The sequence below is a fragment of the Typopeltis vanoorti genome, chromosome 19 (assembly GCF_054136105.1).
Source record: "Typopeltis vanoorti isolate ZY-2024b chromosome 19, IOZ_Tvanoo_1.0, whole genome shotgun sequence".
NCBI classification, from domain to species: domain Eukaryota; kingdom Metazoa; phylum Arthropoda; class Arachnida; order Uropygi; family Thelyphonidae; genus Typopeltis; species Typopeltis vanoorti.
Genome location: NC_143567.1, coordinates 109,727,427 through 109,748,551, shown reverse-complemented (window position 1 = coordinate 109,748,551; position 21,125 = coordinate 109,727,427). Strand labels below are relative to the sequence as shown.

The window sequence follows — 21,125 nt, the reverse complement described above, 5'->3', positions numbered from 1 at the left end:
GCCAAATAAATGTTTACTTCCAACCCACTACTTCTTAAAACGTAATAATAAACTTGTCAAAATGTTATTCGATAAATTACTAAAAGAAATAATTAATAAAAAAGCAAATAAAATTTAAACGTTAATCTGTGCCTTTCATGAATGAAATATCAGGTTTAAACAGAGACACAGTTTAAATATGCACATTCAGAAGTAAGTAACTTTGTGAATAAATAAATTACGGAAAAATGCATTGCACACATCTTCCCATTTTCATCTTTAACAGCCTGAAGATGATGCACATTTTCGCGTCTATTATCTCGGGAATTACGGCGACCACGCCACCCACTTATTATTATTACGGATTTAGTTAACGTAAACATTTCTATCAAGGGCGCCCTTTGCAACTAAACTCCATTAACTGTAAGTAGAGTAAATATTTGAATTATTTTCTGGCTCGGTTATTACAAAAGAGGAATACTCGGCATCTCTGTGAACTCCAAAGAGTGAGGAAATGTTATTTCCAACAAGTGCTGACTTTCGCAAAAGAACGATGACCAGTCCACTGTCACTGAGTGGGAGAAGTCATCAAATTGAAGCATTGCTCTGATTATTTATTTATTTAGGGTATGATGATACAACGGCCGTGAGGTCCTTTTTACAGGGAAGAACGGCACCATCTTAATCCCCCCTAATTTTTAATCCCCCCTAACGACATAGCTGACGAATCAGGCCTATGGCTGGGTCTTAGGTATTCCCGACTGTAATCCGTGTGTGTGTTGACGGAGCCATAGGCCTGATTCGTCAGCTATGGAAACTCGGGTTTTTCGTTCTGGTGGACGAAAACCCCGAGTTTCCGTGTGAAAACCCCCCTACCTCCGTATGAGACGGGCTAACTCACCTTTAGTCGAAGGAAACAAGATAACGGTTCCTCACGCCACTGACGGGAATCGAACCAGATCTTTGATTGGCTCATCGCATTGATTAATCTTCTCGACGGAAGGGACCATCAAATAGTTTCACGCTTCGTCCCTGCTACCTTATTCCAGATTGTAACCCTCAGACCGCACAGACACGGCACAGCATTAATGATTTGGGTAGGGTGAAGCTAAGGGGTGGGTTTACAACTTACGGTCATTAGCGTTTGATTGGTTTACATTTCCGAAATTAATTAGTCATTTGAAACAGTCGTGGCGTGTTTTGCATCGCTCTTCCTTCACGTTATCTTAAAAGCCGATCTGTTAGATGCAACCCTTTACTGTCTCAGACCGTCTCGAAATTTCGTGTCGCTTCCTATTTAACAAGAACATGATTACAGACTATGAATAGACTCAGCAAGATTTTAAAATTCGGGTTAGTATTAAAGGACATTAGTTTACTTTTATGTAAATCCCAACAGCGAAAAGTTTATACCTATAACACATTTACAAATCGGAGAACACATCCAGAACAAATGTGGTATTTTATTTATTTATTTATGATCGCAGTCCTCCAAAAGGCAGGACTGCGATCTCATGCCAAGCGATAAACTGATTAAGAACTCTTTCAGTTATAGATAAATGTTTGAAAGCTTATTATTATTATTATTATTATTATTATACTCCATACACCTAAACTCAGAAAAGACAAAATTAATGATATTCAGAAATCCCCTGACTCGACCAGTTGATAACAAAGATATAACCATCCAACATCCACTTTCCAACACAAAAAACACACAGAACAGCAAAACCACTACAATCACTCAGGTTGAAACAATACGATACCTTGGAATTTACCTCGATGCAGATATGAACTGGAATAGCCACATAAAACATCTACACAACAAACTCCGAACAATAAGTGGCAAACTCTACAGGTTAAAAGACATAGTTCCCACACGCCTAAAAACACTAATATACAAAGCACTATGCCAAAATATACTAAGATACGCTATAACAACCTATGCTTTCTGCGCACCCTACAAATTAAATCGATTAATGTCGTTACAGTGCAAAATGACAAAACTGATCTTTTGGGAACAAAGAGAAAATCACGACCTTATAAACATTGCAATGTCAGAACACAAAATACTGACAGCAAAACATTTATGTCACAATGCAGCTTTGCTAAAACATTATTTCGATGGCAACTACAGGACAGTCAGAAATACATACCGTATAACAAGACCTCAGACAACTAATTATATCACATATAAATACAATAATCACTACGGAAAGGCCACGCGAAACTTCTACATCCCAGACATGATAAACCTTTTGAATACAGAAACCTTACAAACTACAATACCCTGAAAAGAGCACTAAGGACATACTACGAACAAGAAACACATCCAAAATACCATACAAAAGCAATGAAACACAATATATTCGTTCAGGCTTCCAGTTCAGCGACGCATCAATACATTCCAAGTTATTGTGTGTGTGTGTGTGTGTGTGCGCGCGTGCGTGCGTGCGTGTGTGTGTGTGCGTGTCTGTGTGTGAGTGCGCGCGCGCGAATTTCTCAATCTATTTTCGTAGCTTGAGAAACTCAGCAAAAAAAAAAAAACTCGAATAATAACCAACTGGTGTCATCCTCAGATAAGCTTACATATAAGCTTCGAGGATGAAAGCAGAGAAACTAGTTCTCATCCAAGATGTATCATATGTATCCAAATGTACGTATCACATGAAAACCAATGTATGTAATGTAAGTATCATATGTAAACAAATGTATGTAATAACTGTAACAAAAGTATGCAATATCGAGTGATTATATCCATTGATATTGTAGAGTGTAAAACTGCAAAGAAACATCTGTAATAATCATCATTATGAATATTATAATAATATATGTTGTAAACAGTTATTGTTATTATTATTTTTTTAAAAAAACTTTATGTACGAGAAAGTATTTGTTATGCATAATTGTCTTCATATATTGTATGTAATTTATCTGAAAAATAATAAAAATGTTAAAAAAAAATAAAAAAAATTAAAAAAATAAAAATAATAATAATTTGTAGCAAGATAACAACAAAGAATAGTTACTGAAATTATTAAAAATTTCATTACATATCACTCTTCAAAATTCTTAAATGAAAATCTTATGCGCAAATTTGCCTTTATTTGTAAAGTGAATTCTTATTTTTAAAGAAAAGAACTTTGAGAAATCCCAAAAACTCACTTTCGTTGTCTTCGTAGATGACCGTGAACGACTTCCAGTTGCTTTTGATGGCCAAATCGCGATACGCCTTGCTGAGGGAGGTGAAATTGGGATAAAGGTTGATCGAGTGCGGGTGGGAGTGGAGCCGGAAGTCCCACCGGGATTCTATGTGAGGAATTTCAAAATGAGCGCACGCCGATTCGATGAGGCCGCTCGTGGACGGAGAGGTGGGACCAAACACGGCTGCAATGCCTTTTTCGAGGAGCTCGCAAACTAAATAAATAAACAAAAAAAAAAAAACTATCAGATATAATAAATGTGAAGGAATGAAATAAAAATAAGATGATATAAAGTTACTATCCTTATTTGAACTCCTTCAAAGTATTCATTATTCAGCCAGAGATGAATGACAGCCGAAATAACAGAACTAAGAAAGGGTTTAGGATTCTTTACGAGACTAAGAAATACTGCTCAAATACAAACAAATAAACAACACACGACAAGTAAAATCCACCAGAGAAAGCAAATAAATATGTTTCTTATGGTGAGTTTTTTTTTTGCACTAAATCACACATCCGGGGAGGAAGGGCTTTTGCGCCGTCAGTGGAAAGATCCCCCTTGAATGTTCGGAAGATGGGATCTTGTAGCGATTCCGTATGCGGTGTGGAAACCCTCTTCGTTCTTTATAAATATTTAGTCTGCTGTCCTGACTGATAAATGTCTTAAAAGTAAACCCCAAGTTTCTTCAGAGAGATACATCAATAGCCACGTGAGGATAATTGGGAAAAGAAAAAAAAAATAAAAACTCAAGAAGACGCGTGTAAAATGCTCTTCCTTATAAAGGTTTCTATAAAGTTTCCGATAAAATATTAATAATCAGTACTGCCGGTGCACGGCCTTGTGGATCTAAGTACAGTATTACTATTGCTTCATTTTTCCCCGTTTGATCTTGCTTGTAGCTACGGGGTTGCCAATGCACAACAAAGAATTGCTGCTGACAGTGCACATCAATCTCTCTTCAAATTCCGTTGCTGTTAGCAAGCAAGCACGTTCGCGTCTCCTTACTTGGCTTAATACAATTCGGAACCCTTTAGAAGAAAGTTCGTTGTATTTCCGCGAAGCCTCACCTGCACACACTTCATCGTAAAAAATTCCAAGCGAGTTAAGTTCATGTTTTTCAAATAAGCAGCTTTTCTTCATCTCAATGTAAAAATAATGGATTTAGTTTTACGTTTAATATTTTATTGCTTTTTTTTTTTTTTTTTGCAAACTTTCAACACGTTTCGCCGGGATGAAGACATATCGTCAGATTTTCTACAGGATCGATAAATACAGTTGAAACTGCACTGCTTCAATCACGGATCCTTGGAGTTCGCGTTTTAATTGATCCGACTGCGCCTCAAGCGATGCCATTGCAGGAACGAGCAGTTTTGCATTTCCCTTCGGACAGTTCTTCTAATGTGTGCGTTAAGAGAGAGAGAGAGAGAGAGAGAGAGAGAGAGAGAGAGAGAGAGAGAGCATTCGTTTTATTTATTCCTACAGAGCAGAAATTCAAAATTCTTATTATGCAGGTAATGAGCCAATACTTGGGAACTCCGCCATTTGCCCCGAGAGCGACATTCATCACCTCCCTTAACGGGATGATCATCTCGACGCATTAAAACTTCACATCACCTCCCCCGGGGGTAAAGACACACCGCATTCTCATAACCGCTTTCTGCGAAGAGAAACGACCTTCTTTCCATCACTCGATTTTCCCTCTCGACGCATATGCCGAGAGAGCTGTCGCGTGTCACAAACGATCACCTGCAAAGTATCATCTTTTACAGCGTTCCCTGGGAGCATTAAGAATGCTCACTCGCTGACCCACCCGGCCAGAGACACAGAGGATAGGGTTACAGCGAGCTGCGATAAGTCATTGGTATAATTGTTATGCGCAGAATGATGGCCGTCTCGGCTGCACACGCTAATGATGGCGTAGCCAGGATTACAAAACACGCGCGCGCACAAAAACTGTTATTTTGCTCAAGCAGCAACGCAACCGCTTTATTACATAATTAATAACATAACGAGTCGTTATGATTACAGTACTGTCCCGCTAATTGCATTTGCCCTCGTAATTTACAGGGAATTGATTACGCACGCACACACACACACACATGGAGCCGGGCTTGCCAGATGCGTCTGCACACCGTTAAAACACACTCCGAGTGTAACATAAACGCGACTACTTCTAATGGCAGCATTAAGTCAGAGAACAGGAAATATGACCGAATAAAGTGATGCACGTGAACGTACTTTTTCGACCGGTATAACTTATATAAGTCAAGTGGATATTAAATCCAACATTATTTCAAAGCTTACGGATTCACTCCCGGCATTCCTGTAAGCTCTCTAGTCACCTTATTTTAACCAAACTTTCATAGTTTCTACATTAAGCTTGGAAATAATGCTGGATCTAATATCCAATGATAGAATACCAGCAGAAATAGTAAAGTTATTAGAAGGTGACAACTTTACTATATTAGTAAAGCTCTTTAATAAGATCTCTGATGCAGGCATAATCCCCCAAGGCTGGTTACATTCGACCTTTATCATGTTAACTAAGGAAGCAAATGCGAAAACTTGTAATGACTATAGAATGATCAGCCTAATGAGTCACGTTCTCAAAATGTTTCTGAAAATAATTCAAAAAAGAATGCACAGAAAATGCGAAGGCACCATCAGTGATATCCAATTCGGCTTTAGAAACGGTTTGGGAACGAGAGAGGCTCTTTTCTGTTCTCAAATCGCATTCCAAAAAATGTAATGACCAAAACAAGGAATATTCGTTTGCCTCATCGACTTCGAGAAAGCCGTTGACAAACTTCAACATACTAAAATGATTAAAATATTAAAAAGAATAGGATTAGATGGTAAAGACATCAGGATCATTGAAAACTTATATTGGAACCAAACTCGGATGATAAATTCATGATCTGTTCAAGTTGATGAGGTTATTACAGGCTCCAATAACTCAAACACGGGAGAAAGGCAAGGATGTATGTTGTCACCTCTTCTTTTTAACATATATTTAGAAGCCATATTTCAAAAAATCTTAAAAGGAAGAGATTAATGTAAATGGTGAAATCATGACTAACATCCCATATGCTGATGGCACAGCTTTCGGACAATATTCTGACAATATTCAGGATCTTCAAAATCTTCTCGTACCAGTGAACGAAGAGAGTGTAAAAATGGGATTAAGAATAAATATCACCAAAACTAAATTCCTGCTCATAAGCAAGAAATCAATTCTTAATGAAGCACTTACTTTAAGCGGGAAACCAATAGAAAGAGTGGAAAAGTTTAAATATCTTGGATGCTGGTTAAATGAAGAATGCAATCCCGAAATGGAAATAAATATTAGAATTGAAATGACAAGAAAACATTTTCTCTTGATCAAAACAACACAGTGTAACCGCAGTTTAAACTTAGAGCTTAGAGTACGCATGTTTAAATGCTACGTATGGTCTGTACTGCTGTACGGTGCAGAAACTTGGAACCTTGAAGACAACATCAACATAAAAATTAAATCCTTTGAGATGTGGTTACACAGACGAATGTTAAAAATCTCACGGACAAAAAGAAATGTCCAATCAGGAAGTACTGGAACAAATGGGGATTTAGATACTTTTAGATACCATAAAAAGAAGGAAAACTGCCTATCTTGGTCACCTAGTTCATAATGAAAAATATAAGTTATTTCAATTGATTGTGAAAGGGAAGATAAATGGAAGAAGAAGAAGAAAAGGAAGACGAACAAAATCTTGGCTGCAGACATCAGACAGCAGAATGGCATGAGCTCTGAGGTGCAACGGATTGCTCAAAATTTGCCAAGGTGGTCGTCGACCTCCGATGGGAGATGGCACTCAAAGAGAAGAATTGACTTCTATAAATTTGCATCGCCGAACTGAACCCTTTTGGCTCTTTATTTTAGTATAACATTTATTCCTAATGTATAATACTTATTTTGTATAATATATAATTAACAGCTTCTGTATATACTTGCTCACTCTCAATGTTGTTCCTTACAGCACTTGAATGCATGTGAATTGAATGAAGTGGTTTCTCGTGGTGATTGGCCTCTCGCATGATGCATGAATCACGGAAGGATCGCATCGAACCCCCCCAGATTCAAATTGCAACATTCTAGAGCACACCTCTACTGGGTAAAACAAATCAATTACATTCAACTATGTACAAAATGTATCGTTCTGCACTGAAAAAAATATTTTAACTAGAAATGTTGGATAGCATTTTAAGATATTTACATTCGAAACATATTGTAGTCTGATATATTTTCTTACATAATGCTTTCAAATTAATTTATTTTTCTGTGTAATTAAATATGTTTTTGAAAATACTGGAAAGTGCATGTAATACATTCAGGTTTGAAAAAATGAATGAATGATTGAAAAAAAAAAAGACGCTAAAACATGAAGTGCAAAATTACGAGTGTTTTGCAGTTCCTTCAATAATATTGAATGTAATTTTAAATCAGCGCATAAATTTAAAAGAGCTAATGAAAAAAAAAAAAATCGCACACATTTGGAAATATTATATTTCGAATCTCATTCGCATCTGTTTAGGATCTTTCTATTGAAAATTATATTAAGATTAAGTTATTAAAATTAAAATTAAATTAAGTATTACATTATATTAAAATGTGATCCAATGTGCTTTTGTCTCAAAAGGATCAAATAAATAATATTTGATCCTTTTTTTTAGGTGAATGATACATTTCATCGACCACCTATCGAGAAAGGTTTTAGGATTATATGAAAAATCAAGAAAGAATACAACAAAATATATCTTAGCCGTCTATGGTATCAATGCCTATAGGTTCTCAATAGTATTCCTTGGAACAGCGTGTTTTGGAAATTAGACTAAAAGGAGAACAAATGTTTAGTCGGCAACGAACGCCAACAATTTTATGCCCCCCCCCCCTCCCGGGTCTTTCACAATGCTGTGCTATTCAGGAAAAGGAGAGAGAAAACCGCGAAATTCAACAGCATCGAGGTTATCTGTTTATAGTATAAAATAGTTTTCCGTGAAACGACTGACGCAGAGTTTCCATAGCAACAGCGGATTCTGCTTACGCGATAAAACATTCAGTGGAAATTTCTTCCCCAGTGAGTCGCAGAGCGTTAGTGAGGTGTTCATTATTTTACTATCGGGCATTCTGTGTTTAAGTCGAACTCTAAACGTAGCACGAAGTTCCTGGAGTGCATCTTCATCAATGTAGTATGTTTCCAATCAAATCGAACGCCCTCTCGTTTAAGAGAGTATTAACATAAAAAAATAAATAAAAAGAGGGACTCAGCCAAGCTGAGTGGGTCGACTAGCACTGGGTATGGCCACACCCACGCACACAGCTCCTCTTTTATCCCATTATCAGGTTGGAATGATATAGATGACCTGATGACAGATCATATGACAAATGAGTCATCGCAGTAGTTGCCGTAGGGACCGCACTGTCCAGTTGGTCGGGTCGTCAGATTACACAAGAAGAAACACGCACGCCAAATCAATAATAGTTAAAAGCACTGAGATAAACCTAAGAATCCATCGACAATTAAACTGTATCGAGATGCAGAACTCACAAGGCTGCTCTTTCAGAGGATGGAAAAACGAAAGAATTGTCACGAACTGCTCTCAGGAAGAGCGATGAGAAAAGATCCAATGGTGTAACACCGAAAATTTCGCTGTCCTGCGACGATCACGTCATTTCAATTTTTTTTTTTTTCATATCGAATTCTGTTTATTTCAGTCTAAGATATAAAAAATAAACATAAAAAAAAAAAAACAGAAGCACGCAATATTTGAAGGCTTCGTTGATCTTTTAGTCCGGAAAATTATAAAATTATAATTTTTATAATTATAAGCGGAAAATGATAAAAGATGAAACAAAAAAAAAAAAAAGGCGCGGAGAGAAGTAGCGGAGCGATCAAAAGAGTCATCAAGACCGCTTATTTTTCTTATTTTTTAATAAAGCGCAAACCGAACTTCTAGGAGGGGTGGCTTAACAGTAAAATATTTCCTCCATAAAATATAAATTTCGTCAATGATTCACTTCTCAGCCGTGAAACGCCCTTCGGAGTGCGGCCAACAAAAACAAATGATCCTCGGCTGGTTATTGCAAACACGATTTGTTTGAGGCCTCTCGGGAATGCAAACAGAAACGGAGACATCTGCGGGATTAATTTTGTTTTTCTTTAGAAACTGCACCTTCCCTCGGTGTACGAAGTGCGGTTTAAATGTAGCAGAAAGGATGGGGGTGGACAGAAGATGTTATTAGACAAAAATGTTTTCGAAACCGTTCACTTTGTGTTGTGATGTTCGCGAAAAGAATTGTTTCGATGTGGTTTTCGCAATGAACAGAAGAAAATATTTAAAAACAAAAGATATCCATTGCTACGAGTCGTGTAAATTCAGCTGGCAGTAAAGGTCGTATTACGACAGGGCGTTAGCGAAGGGTTCTCCGGTAATAAAAACGCTTTCCGTGCCACATAAAGCGGAGTTAATACCCTCGAAAAACGTTCTCGAAATGACTAAATGACGACTGGTGGGCTCTCGATGCTTCCCATCGGGCTGCACGTCCCGGCTCATAACCTGCACGAGCTCGGTGTCAAACTAATCTTCGCTGCGGTGTCAGAATCCAGTCGAGCATCGCCCAGCTAATTCTCCTCGAGTCCATCACGAGGATATGCGAGTGTGTGAGGGGCGGGTTGTCAATCGAGGATCCCCAACCGGAAATGACGCTTTTTTGTTCTTCGGTGCATTTCCCCCTTTTTCTGCTGATCCTAACAGGGACGTATTCAAACCGATCCGTTCCAAGTGATGCACAGAGAACGCTGATCTGTGTTTTCTCTTTCTTTATTTCCGGACAACTAAAGGTATTTATCGGCTCGAGACACTTGTGAAACCAAATTTCCATTGACGTCCAGAACGCGTCGCTCTAATGCGAGTGTCGTGTTTGAAAACCATGAATATTGTGCGCCTCCCCACCGCTGCTGTATTTCGTTGCTTAAAGAGTCTGCAAACTCTGGGAAATTTCTCCAGACACCAAATGCCGTTAATGGGAACATTTACTTTTGCTAAGTGGGTGTCAGTGATTTCATTAACGATGTAGTTTGCTCCCCCAAGAGGCTGCAACATAATCAGCGCACTAACTAATGTTTGGGCGAGCTGTGCAATCAGGGAAAATTCTCAAAATAGAACTCGCGACAATGCATTACCCTGACAATTCCCTCGTAATGGGAGTCGGCAATAAACGCTGAAAAGTAGCAGTGCTCGAGTCTGTTGTTTCAAAGTTCCACTCGTGCACACGCGCCGAACATTATTTTGAGAACAGCGTCATATCATTATCGCACGCAGAAAAATATGCTCACAACAAATGACTCAAAAGCTAAAATATTGCTTCATAAAAAGGTTCCGTTACACTTTTTTGATGAAATTTCCTAGTTATTACCAAAAATACAGAATGAATAGCAAAATACGGATCGTTAACCAACACCAGAAGTTAGCAAACAGAAGTTAACAATAATCGATCTTTTCTTGTTATAGAAAGTTGACAAAAGTCACAAACATCTACTGTTTAAAAAAAAAAAAAAAAAATTCTTTCTTGTCGGTATTTGTATTGTTTGCTGCATCAGTCAGAATTTAAATCGCTGGTTCTTGCAACCTGCAACGGTTGCCTAGCAATATCAGAAACCGAAATATTGACATAACAGTGGAATTCAAAATAAATCAAGTGACAGCATTCTAACCTCGAACAAACATTTTATTATGATTTCCCGTTCCATATTTTTATAACGCGACCAGGGCGTCGCCAGATTAGATCGCGCCCTGAGGCAAACAATTAAATATCGCCCCTGAAGGATTATAAAACATAAAAAAAAAGTCCAATTGCTATTTTGCTTTTATTGCAAGAGAAACATTAATGCAAAACGATTACATAATAATAATAATCAAATGTTTGCTCTACGGGGATATCGCACAATAAACCCTTCTAAATTTATAAGGCTCTTCTAAATTTCAATTATAAGCTGTGTCCGCCTCCATCGATAGACCAACCAATCTTCCTTGGGTCATTGCTGTTCGCAAATAATTTTTAATCACTTTAAGCTTGGAAAAACTTCTTTCCGCACAGGAATTGTTAGCGTAGCGACGGCGCCTACCCCAATATGGCTGAACGAGCGCCCTTATTAAGCAGCGCCGTAAGGAGGGCTGCCTCTATGCTACACCCTGTCGACGTTACTGAACGCGACCCCTTACAAGAGAACAAAAATGAATAAAATCACGAGACAGCAAAAAAAAGCAATTCACTCACAGAATGTTCATTGAAGATAGAAAAGAAATTCGCTATAAACAAAGCAATCGCATAACCGACAAGATGCAGTGGAGGGGGGGGGGTGTCTACTAAAGGACACCGATTAACCAAACAGGAATCAGAACAAACAACTGCCGATCCGATGCTTATAATCCAAACAGAAGCTTTCGGCGCGTTTCTTGTTTTGTTTGTGAATCAAATTTTTTCGGAAATACAGCGAACGTCAAAACCTTGGCTTTTAACGTAGGATCGGTTCATGGCCTGGTGGGCGTGGGGACATTAGGACAGCGCGTTCATTATAAAAATGCCAACACAAACATTCAAATGCATATTGCAGTGTTTCTGTTGCGGAGCGAGCCGAGCGCAAGCGATGACCTCGAACTATTTTTGCCCGCATCGGCAACCATCTAAAGAAACCTTTTAACTCGCTGGTGGAGAGAAGAACCAAAATAACGGGTTGTTTAGTAAATACATATTCCTCCTCTCTGGGCTTGGAAGATAGCCATAGCCTTTTTTCTCTCGTTTCTTTTTACGTTTTTATCTTTTAGGGATGGAAAAGAAAAAAAAAACATTAATGAGGTTCCAGAGAGACTGGAAGAGGATGGGATTACAGATACTTGTAGCTGCATTTAGGCGAGCGGAAACTGGTACAAGGCGACACCTGCACGAGAGTGCATTGACATAATGAAATGTGCGGATTGGAGTCAAGGAAAATGTTATTTCGGACATTACCATGAATTTCTCTTTCTCTACTCAAAACACATTGCGACGTACGTACTATTACTACTAGCAAGTAGACACGTCAACTATACGATATAAAGATATACTACACCAGACAAGTAAAATTATTTAATAAAGTTATCATAAAATATTTAAACTAAGATGTAAACGAAAGAAATATAAAGAAGTATTGATGTACAAGTATAAAATTAATTATCTCCTATTTTGATTGCCGAATGGGTAGCCTATGTACTCTCCGATCTATAGGCTGCGGGGGTCGAGTCCCACCATGTGCATTAAAGTTTGTAAATGTCTTATAAGTGGAGGATGAATTTCATTGCCGGGTACGAAACCAACGTCCCACTTATAAGAGGCCTGAAGTGGCTTGAAAGAGTTGCACGTCTGATCTCTGGACAATCACCTATATCCCTGCATACGAGAAGATTGGAACCCCTACCGATGTGGATTGGGGAGCAGACACGACAAGGACTTGGTCAACTAGGCACTTACAGTTCCCATCGCTTTTTATTCTACCTGAGGGAGACTACAGTGGCCAATAAACTCATGAAAAGTGCATAACAGACCGAAATATGATCAGTGGAAATCCGGGAGGGGAAGTAAAGACGAGCATTATTGCTAAGAGTAAGGGCAGATCTAATCATCAACACTCTTTGATTTTTATTAAAACGAGCGAGTAGCACTTTCCCACCCACCTCAGTCCATTGCCGAAAGTGAGAATTCATTTGCTGTTTTCACTCACGAACAGCATCGCTTCTAAGGACTGTCCGGAGTGGTCTGCTGGGGAAATGCGAGGACGAAATATCAGATGGCAATACGAGTACGCAGAACACTTCGCATAGCAGAGAGAGAGAGAGAGAGAGAGAGAGAGAGAGAGAGAGAGAGAGAGAGAGAGATTCGTCATATTTGGAAGGTTTAAGTGACAATAACCCTTTCTCTTAAGCACATCCCATGAGAGTATTTTGTGCTGCCCCAACCGGATGATTCTTCGTAGTTGGATTAGGATTTTGGTGCAAGTGAATCAGAGTGGAATTTGAAGAACATTTACAGCGAGAGTTCTCACTTTCTTCCGAAGGTAGTTAATGGGATTAGACTCACTTCATATCAGTGCGAAACGTGCTTCGTGGCAGTGCGTGAGCGCACGTTTCATGTGTTCATGCAGTCTGTTTCGGTGCTGATTATCGCAATTTGAGTGCTCATTAGTTCCACTCTTCGATGCTTAATATCGGCGCGTGCGTGAGCTCTGCTGAGGTGAACCGAATTGCCATCGAAATCTACCGAGCGCAAAATGATGATGTCCGTTCGCTTACTCGCTGTTTCGTTTGCCGCAATTAATGTCGTATCACCTGCACATTTCAGAAGTAGGCCGACGGTGTGCAGATGCCATTCAGGTAGATGCTGGGAAATGTTTTGGAAAAATGGCTCCGTGAGGCGAACCGTGACATCTCTAAGGTCACTGTGTTCTCGTGACATATGCGAGCTGTGTTTCGTCCTTTACAGGCAGTTATTAAAGTACGTAATTAGGTTTTGAATTGTTATTGATGTTGCTCTTTCTAAATGTGCACGTGACAATCCGTAGGGCTCTGAATAAAGAAGTTTTTAATCAAGAATTACGGGCAATTTTTATTTTTTAGCGAAAAAATAAATTTAGAAAAATGTTATGTGGAAATACAGATCAATACGTTTTTTCCACCGTTTCTTACGTCGAATAGTTTATGAGAATTATCCTGAAAAAAGTAATTTGACTTTGAAATTAAACTAGAAGCTGACGCAATAGTTTCAAACAAATTTAGCAGAAGATAAACAAAAAAACTCTCAAACGCAGGAGGGATTTTTTGCTTGACACAAAACGCAGATAGATTTTTAATGAACATCTTTTTACAGTGCTCTCTTAAACGTTTTTCAAATTTCCCACAAATCTTTCCAATAGATGGTTTCATCTGAAGAGAAAATAACTCTCAGCCGAGGGTCGAAGCTTATCCATCCATCATCTCCTGGCAAAAATTCGAGACATCGCCAAGATACAGTTAAATCACAAATCGAGTGTGCATCGCGTATGATCTTCAGAGGGCGCTGCCATGCAATGGTGTTAATTGAACTTCTTGAAGGGTCCTGTAGAGTTTTTTTTTATTGTCAGTAAAACCTACGTGCAAGTATTTTTTCGCAGATCCTTTCTTATTTTAACATGGGAAAAGGTAATTTGTAGCCGCCATAACGTTATGCCTCACATAAATAAGCCAGTTTAAGAGCTACCAAGACGTGTAACTTTCCAAAACGACTTCCAATGGGTGTTTTCATCTCATCCCTTACAGGCGTATATTCTCTGTAATTGTATTTCGTTTCTCATCTCCCTTCCTTCCTTGATTTTATTCTCACCATTGCTCCCGCTTTTCTTCTTTCACGCATTATCCCGCGGTGAAAAACAAGCACATTGGCATCTCTTTCTATCTCTCTCTCATCGATTTGCAGCAGGGTGAAAATTTAATAGTTGGACTTCACTAAATTCCAACGAAATAAAAAAAGTCGAGTAAAGCAACGAGAAGTAAATCCATTCTCTGTTTTATTTATTTTCCTTCCCCAAACCCTGACTGAAACCTTCGAGCGGGGGGGGGGGACTGTCGGCTGAAAATATCGAAGTAACAAACATTGTGGTATCGAAAAACTGCTTTAAAGAAGTAAAAAGTGGGTAAGTTCGTGAGATTATTACAGAGCACTAAGACAGTGACAAGACATCTGACAAGGGTGCGTTTGATTTAAATTGGTAAATGCGCTCGTGCGTCAGCGCTATTACAGGCTTCTTCACGAAACTTAAAAGGAGTTTATTAAGGGCATTCATAGCCCAAAGGAGGCTTCTCTTGCAGTAAACAACAAACAGCGAAGTCTTCTCGCTTACTCAAACGAAATAAATCTTTCGCTCTGTTCCTTCTTTGTGGGTTTCTGATATGAGAATCGCAACAAAAGCGAACGGAATGTAAATAATCCAACCACGAAACAAATATCGCACAGTTATTTTCTGAGATAAATCCGATCGGTTTCCTGTCCACAGTTTTCCAAGTCGAAGTTATCACTGGTTGATTGACGCAGAAACAAAACAAATTTCAAACGACTTTTTTTCAATCCTCCTGTTTCTTTTCACACGAATAATTCTAATTCATACTGGGAGTGTGGGGTGCACTCTATCGGGACATTAGCTACAGTGGACGTTAACTGCAGGAGAAAAATTGGGGAAAAAAAATAAAACTGGAACCAAGACCTGTTTGTTAAACGAGTGATCCAAGGGCATATAATGATTTACCTTAAGCAAAATATCTATTGCTTCATTCACATCCGTAGTCGGTCCACTGATCCATCTCGAAATTTATCAACAGAGAGAGAGAGAGAGAGAGAGGGAGAGACGTAGCTATATCATCATTTCGTTTACTTGGCAATTGCTTCAGATAAGTCTCTCTCTGAATATGAATCGCGTAACACACTCATACGGTTTATTATAACATTTCTTCCAGAGGGGAAAAAAAAGGTAGCAAGAGGAACATTGTTACTGGAGCACGAGATGTGAAGCATTCTTTCAAGAAAATATGACAATTTTCAAAGGGAGAACATTGGATAGAATAAAAAATAACAGAAAAGGGCACAAGCGTAGTAAGAAAGAATGTAACAAACTTAGAGTCAAATTCTTCACCTGTAAATGTGATGCAAGCCATCACTTGGAACTCGTGCTCTCCTCCGAACTAAAACGATATTTGGAATTCTTTCAGAGTCCGTCACTACTCGTTAGAGAGGTGAGAGAATTCCTCGCGATGCCTACCGAGAGGCGCAGAGGGATGAGACAAGACTAACATCATAGACGGAGTATATTGAAATCCAGCTACACAGTCAGATAGATAGATAGATGGAGAGAGAGAGAGAGAGAGAGAGAATAAAGGATTTGACAGGACAGCATTCGGTTGTGTGATGTTATAAATTGTGATAATTCCTATTCGACTTCTACCATTCAATTTTCTGTCTGCAGACCTCGTCAGTCACCCCCCCCCCCCATCCTCAGCAAAGTCCAAGTTTCTTTTAAAAGTGAAGCCATTTGGAGTTCGAAAATACGCACGGTTTCTTCTTTTCGCAATCTTTCTACACTCATGCGTAATTCCGTCGATATCAGTGCGCAAATGAAATTTTCAACTTCCTCCCACTGAAAAAAAAAAACTTCTTCTCCACATCAAAATATGCGTGGAATTCTAAAGTGTGCGTCCATTATTCAATCTCGTGTCTTATTTCTTTCGGCGTGACTAAGAGCGCCATCACTGACTCGTGTTTATCTCTTCGAGGACTCCGGGGTTCGCCAACTTTTAAGGCAAATCCGCTTGTTAACGGCCTGCCTGAAACATGTTTCTGCATGTGCGGGTTGAGTTTGCAAGATGATCAGCGAATGGATTTCGATAAGCAGCTCCGCGAGTCATAGAAATGCGCTTCCTTCCTTCTCCCCCGGCAGAATCAATAGCAATCGCTTTTAAGGATTATCTTTCTGCCGTTGCGCCAAATTAGGAAAGATGGTTGAAAAGCGGAGTGGTGGGCAGTCGAAGAAGGGGGTTTCTGTGGTATCAACTCAAAGGATTTTGCGTGCAGTAAATAAACTTTGGCTTTCTTCCCTCGATAAAAGAAACTATCGATCCAACACAGCTTTGCCTCTCTCTCTCTCTAGGCCAGGCACCGATAGGTTTGTTTCTTTTCGCATCGAGGTGTCGCTCACTGCGGGCTATTAAACAGCCGTTATTATCGCTTTCTTTTAATGATGGCCAAGGAATTAGCCTCCCAACTGCTGCTGTGGGGATCCAGTCATTATCTCCACAAGTACTCCTCCCTCCTGTTAATCTCTTGTGCAGACGATGAAACAAAGCGGTTCCACTTTCTGTGTGTCTTTGGGGTAATTAACCGAACCGGAAACAAACTTCGTAATTAAATCTTTAAGGAATTCAAGTAAACACTCAAAGTTTTAAACTTTTCCTCAATCTTCGGATATCTTGAGAGAAAATTGCTTTACAACACAACGCGCGTTATTAATACAGTTGTTTACGTATCTTTCCATCTCTTTGTCTATCTATTGTGTCTATTCATCTTTCTGTCCGACTATTACAATACCTTCTGACCTTCCTTCCTTCATCCAATTCACTCATCTTCATCTCTTCCGACCATCTTTCTAACGGCCTTTACCTTTATCCGTTTGCAATTTAATTTCCCCGAAACGCATCTGATAAAATATGATAAAGAAGAGAGATCTAGAATTAGGTATCGAAAGAATGCCGGAGACGTGACACTGATCCGCTAATGCTGCCGATACCTCATCGTTCGAGTAATGTACATCCTTTTCGTTTCCACGAATCTACTTTTCATGCCACATTTGCTCATTTCTGGGTTCATAGTTGAACGTGCTTCGACAACTTTTCCATTAAAAATGTATTAGCTTCGGAGCACTGGAATGCATCAAATAGCCGAATGTGGGCTGCCTTTCGTCGGTGGAATCGAAAAATAAAAGCAGGAATCGCCTATTTAGAATCCATTAGTATTTTCCACCGATCTGACATCCGGAGAAGGCGTTTGCACGCGCCTCTCATCTTTCAGATTTTATATTATCGGAATTTTCAATGGGGCGTAAAGAATTAGGGCATCGTTTGTCTGCTAATTCTGCCCGGCTTATGTTTAGAACGAAGGAGCTAACTATGAAGGATTCTTTTGCGATATTATCAGCCGCTATTGTTAGAGAGAAAAGAGATTAAAGTTATATTTAGGAGACGGCAAATAAGAAAAAAAAAAGAGTAAATAGCGATCTTGTTCTCATTCCTGTCCTACATTCCATCTGTCTACGTTGAATTATGCTCAAGGCTGACACAAAAGGTTTGTGTAGCAGCCAATTTCACAACGACAGATCGTGAAAATGAACACGACCAGAGCATCCCATAATGCGTTTGTTTTCTTTTCGGCTATTGGAGGGTGAACTCGTGCTCACGTTAGAGATAATCGGGAACAGATATGAGACGACCGAAATGCAGATATCAGAGGGCTTAATGAAGTTCATTATCTCGCCCCGTATTCATTCAGATGCATTGCGATACGGCTACACTGATTCGAAGGGAATGGATTGCCCTAATTCCCGAAAGCGAGCCGGAATACGTTTTCTGAATGAAATAGGATAGATTACGTGCGCAATGCCCATATCGGAAAATTTGAAGTAATTTTTAAAAGGGGCAGGCTGAAAGGGAAAACGAACTAGCAGGACAACAAAATGCTCTCGAGTGTAGTCACAAGATGCTGCTCGTGTTGGCGATCTGAAGCTCTGACTTGGGCTCGTAAGCGTATTCAACTCGAATTCAAAAACTGTCCCGTTCCAAAGTGCACGACCGAGTATCGAAACTGTCACTTGCGCTTCTACGGACAGGCTTTGTTTCGCGGCTAACATCGAAAGGTTGCATTGTCTGCGTATAAATAAGGAAATGCGAAGCGGAGCACTCGCGATTTCTACACAAGCGTAAGATGATTAAAAGTTGCTGTCACGTTCGCAGTTTCGGCGGCTACATGAAAGTGCGCGCGTGAGGCTTTGAGATCGATGCGAACAGAAGTTGGATATCAGCAGGGGACACCTCTTTCAAGTGAGTGCAGCTCACACTGGAGAGGATTGTGAGAGGTGCAATTATGACGCCTTTGAGCACAAATACGTCTTTTCACATTCACAAACACCCGCTTTGTGCAGAAAAAATTGAAGAAACATCTCTCACATATCAGAGAAGGAGAGAGAGATATATACCCGTACATCTCTTTCTCTATCTTTCTCTCTCTCTCCTATGTGTGTGTGTGTGTGTGTGTGTGTGTGTGTGTTTCTTTCATTTCATTTGCCCATATTCACTACATTCGTTTTTCTATCTCTGTAAGTCCTTAACTCCGTTTTTTTTAAAAAAAAACAATTATGGACAGTCCCCAGCTTACGTAAATTCGAATTGTGCAAATTGTCGTGCAAGGAATAGAAAAATCGTAAATTATAAAAATTATTACTTAACTCGCCTGCGTCATTTGAACACCATATAATGGCGATTTTCGCAAGGTAGACAGCCCACTGGGTGCATCCGCACACTTTCCTCAGTCTCGCTTTCGACACCACGTGCTGTATTTTTAGTGTTTTATATTTTTAGTGTCTGCGTGGATCGTAATGCTTCGCTGTCCTCGAAAGTCCGAAGAGAAATCGATGGCTCATTAGCCTGTTATAGGGAGACTGATGAAGTGAAGAAAGAAGCTCTTTTTCAGTCATCTCTTGATAATTTTATAAGAACGGCGAAATTAAATATTTCTTTAATTTTTTCTGTTTTCTCATACTTTGTATACTACATTATGTTCAACATGCATTAACAATCACATACTGAAAACCAATTTGTGTGTTAATTCTGTGACTCAATTCACAGAAATAACCTTTAAAATGGGCTAATTCAGTACCGCGTTTGGTTGCGATTGGGCGAACGGATTGAATCAGACTTACGTGAAATTCGAGTTACGGAACGTTTGGGAACGTAAGCCTCGGACTTCTGCACTTTTAGTTTTTCATTATTAAAGAAAGACGTTAAAATAATTAAAGCGATTTCAACATTAGTTGATAACTATCAGTAGCGTAATTACGTAACTTTAATTATTTAGCGTATTTTGTTAGAACATTACTACACGGAGGGACCGTTCTTGACTTCGAACAGAATACTGTAAGTGTCATAAACTGTGCTGAATTACTGTGATGCCCTTAAATGAAGAGTTCTTCAGAATGAAGAACAGATGGTCGTGCTGTTCAACTAAGGAAGGATCTTCTTTTGGGAGGGCCCTCAGCATGACCATAGCAATGCACTCTTGTTGGACGCATTGATCTGGACTGGCCTGTTGTCCAGTTCGTCTCAAAGATGTCCTGTTGGTTTGAGATTCAACCAAGTTTATTCGCATCATTTCCCATGAATCACGTTGCAACAGTACCTGAAGTGCGACTTGATCGATTGAGGCCGCAAAAGGACGTGACAGTTTCTTAAAACGCACTCCATTCTAGAGAAATATTGCATGTTCATCTTCCAGGCACTGCAATAAAGGTTTGAGTCTCCTGGGATGTCCAGTTATCCAGTTCGTCTCAAAGATGTTGTGTTGGTTTGAGATTCAACCAAGTTTATCTGTATCATCTGCATCAATGTTCTCCACTAGTAAACTTCAGTGGCACGATACACTCGGCATAGTAATCGTCCGCACTCACACACGACCATTCGAATCGAAAAAAAACGGTTCATCCGTCTTTTACGTTTCAATGAATCATGTTCCGTTTCATCGACTTCAAATGCTTCGCGGACTACTAATGTTTTACACCCCTGCGTGATCGATGTGAAGTAGAAACGAAAACATAAACTTCGAAATACTTTCTGTTAGTTTTGTAATTTTGGCAGTTCGATATGGAAATTCATAGAACGTCGTCCACTGTACGTTAAGTACATCGATCGAATTTAGTGGAGAAAGAGCCGCATCCTTTGCGGTTAAGCTTCTAAAATGGTCACCTTTCTGGGCTGAAATTATATCCTCAGGTTTCCATCAGGTGAGAGAGGTTCCTGCAGATGAGTTTTGGTCTTTGGCCAATGTTACGATCACTTTCGCCACTGATACGACATCCTAGGATAACAGCATGCGGTGTAAACATCACAGGGAATTCTTTTTTGAGAATAGCGCAGATGTTCGTGTCCAAAATCCTCTGTTCTCGGTGCTCTCAAATTCTGCAGTTTCGAAGGGGAGATCCATGGAGCAAAGTCGCAATGAAAATCCAAGACTTCATAAACTCAAATAGACAGACTGGCGACACCAGACTATCTGAATGCGGAAATGTTCTTTAACAATGACAGTA

General features: G+C 39.4%; 1 protein-coding gene across 1 annotated transcript in view; it reads right to left on the bottom strand.

The window, feature by feature from the left end:
• Nucleotides 1-21,125, bottom strand: part of LOC150096432 (glutamate receptor ionotropic, kainate 2-like) — an 89,752-nt gene that overhangs the window by 20,154 nt on the left and 48,473 nt on the right. Inside the window, exon 3 of the mRNA XM_090408968.1 lies at nucleotides 3,145-3,396. Coding sequence (XP_090265094.1) covers nucleotides 3,145-3,396 — 252 coding nt within the window. The remainder of the gene's footprint in view (nucleotides 1-3,144; nucleotides 3,397-21,125) is intronic.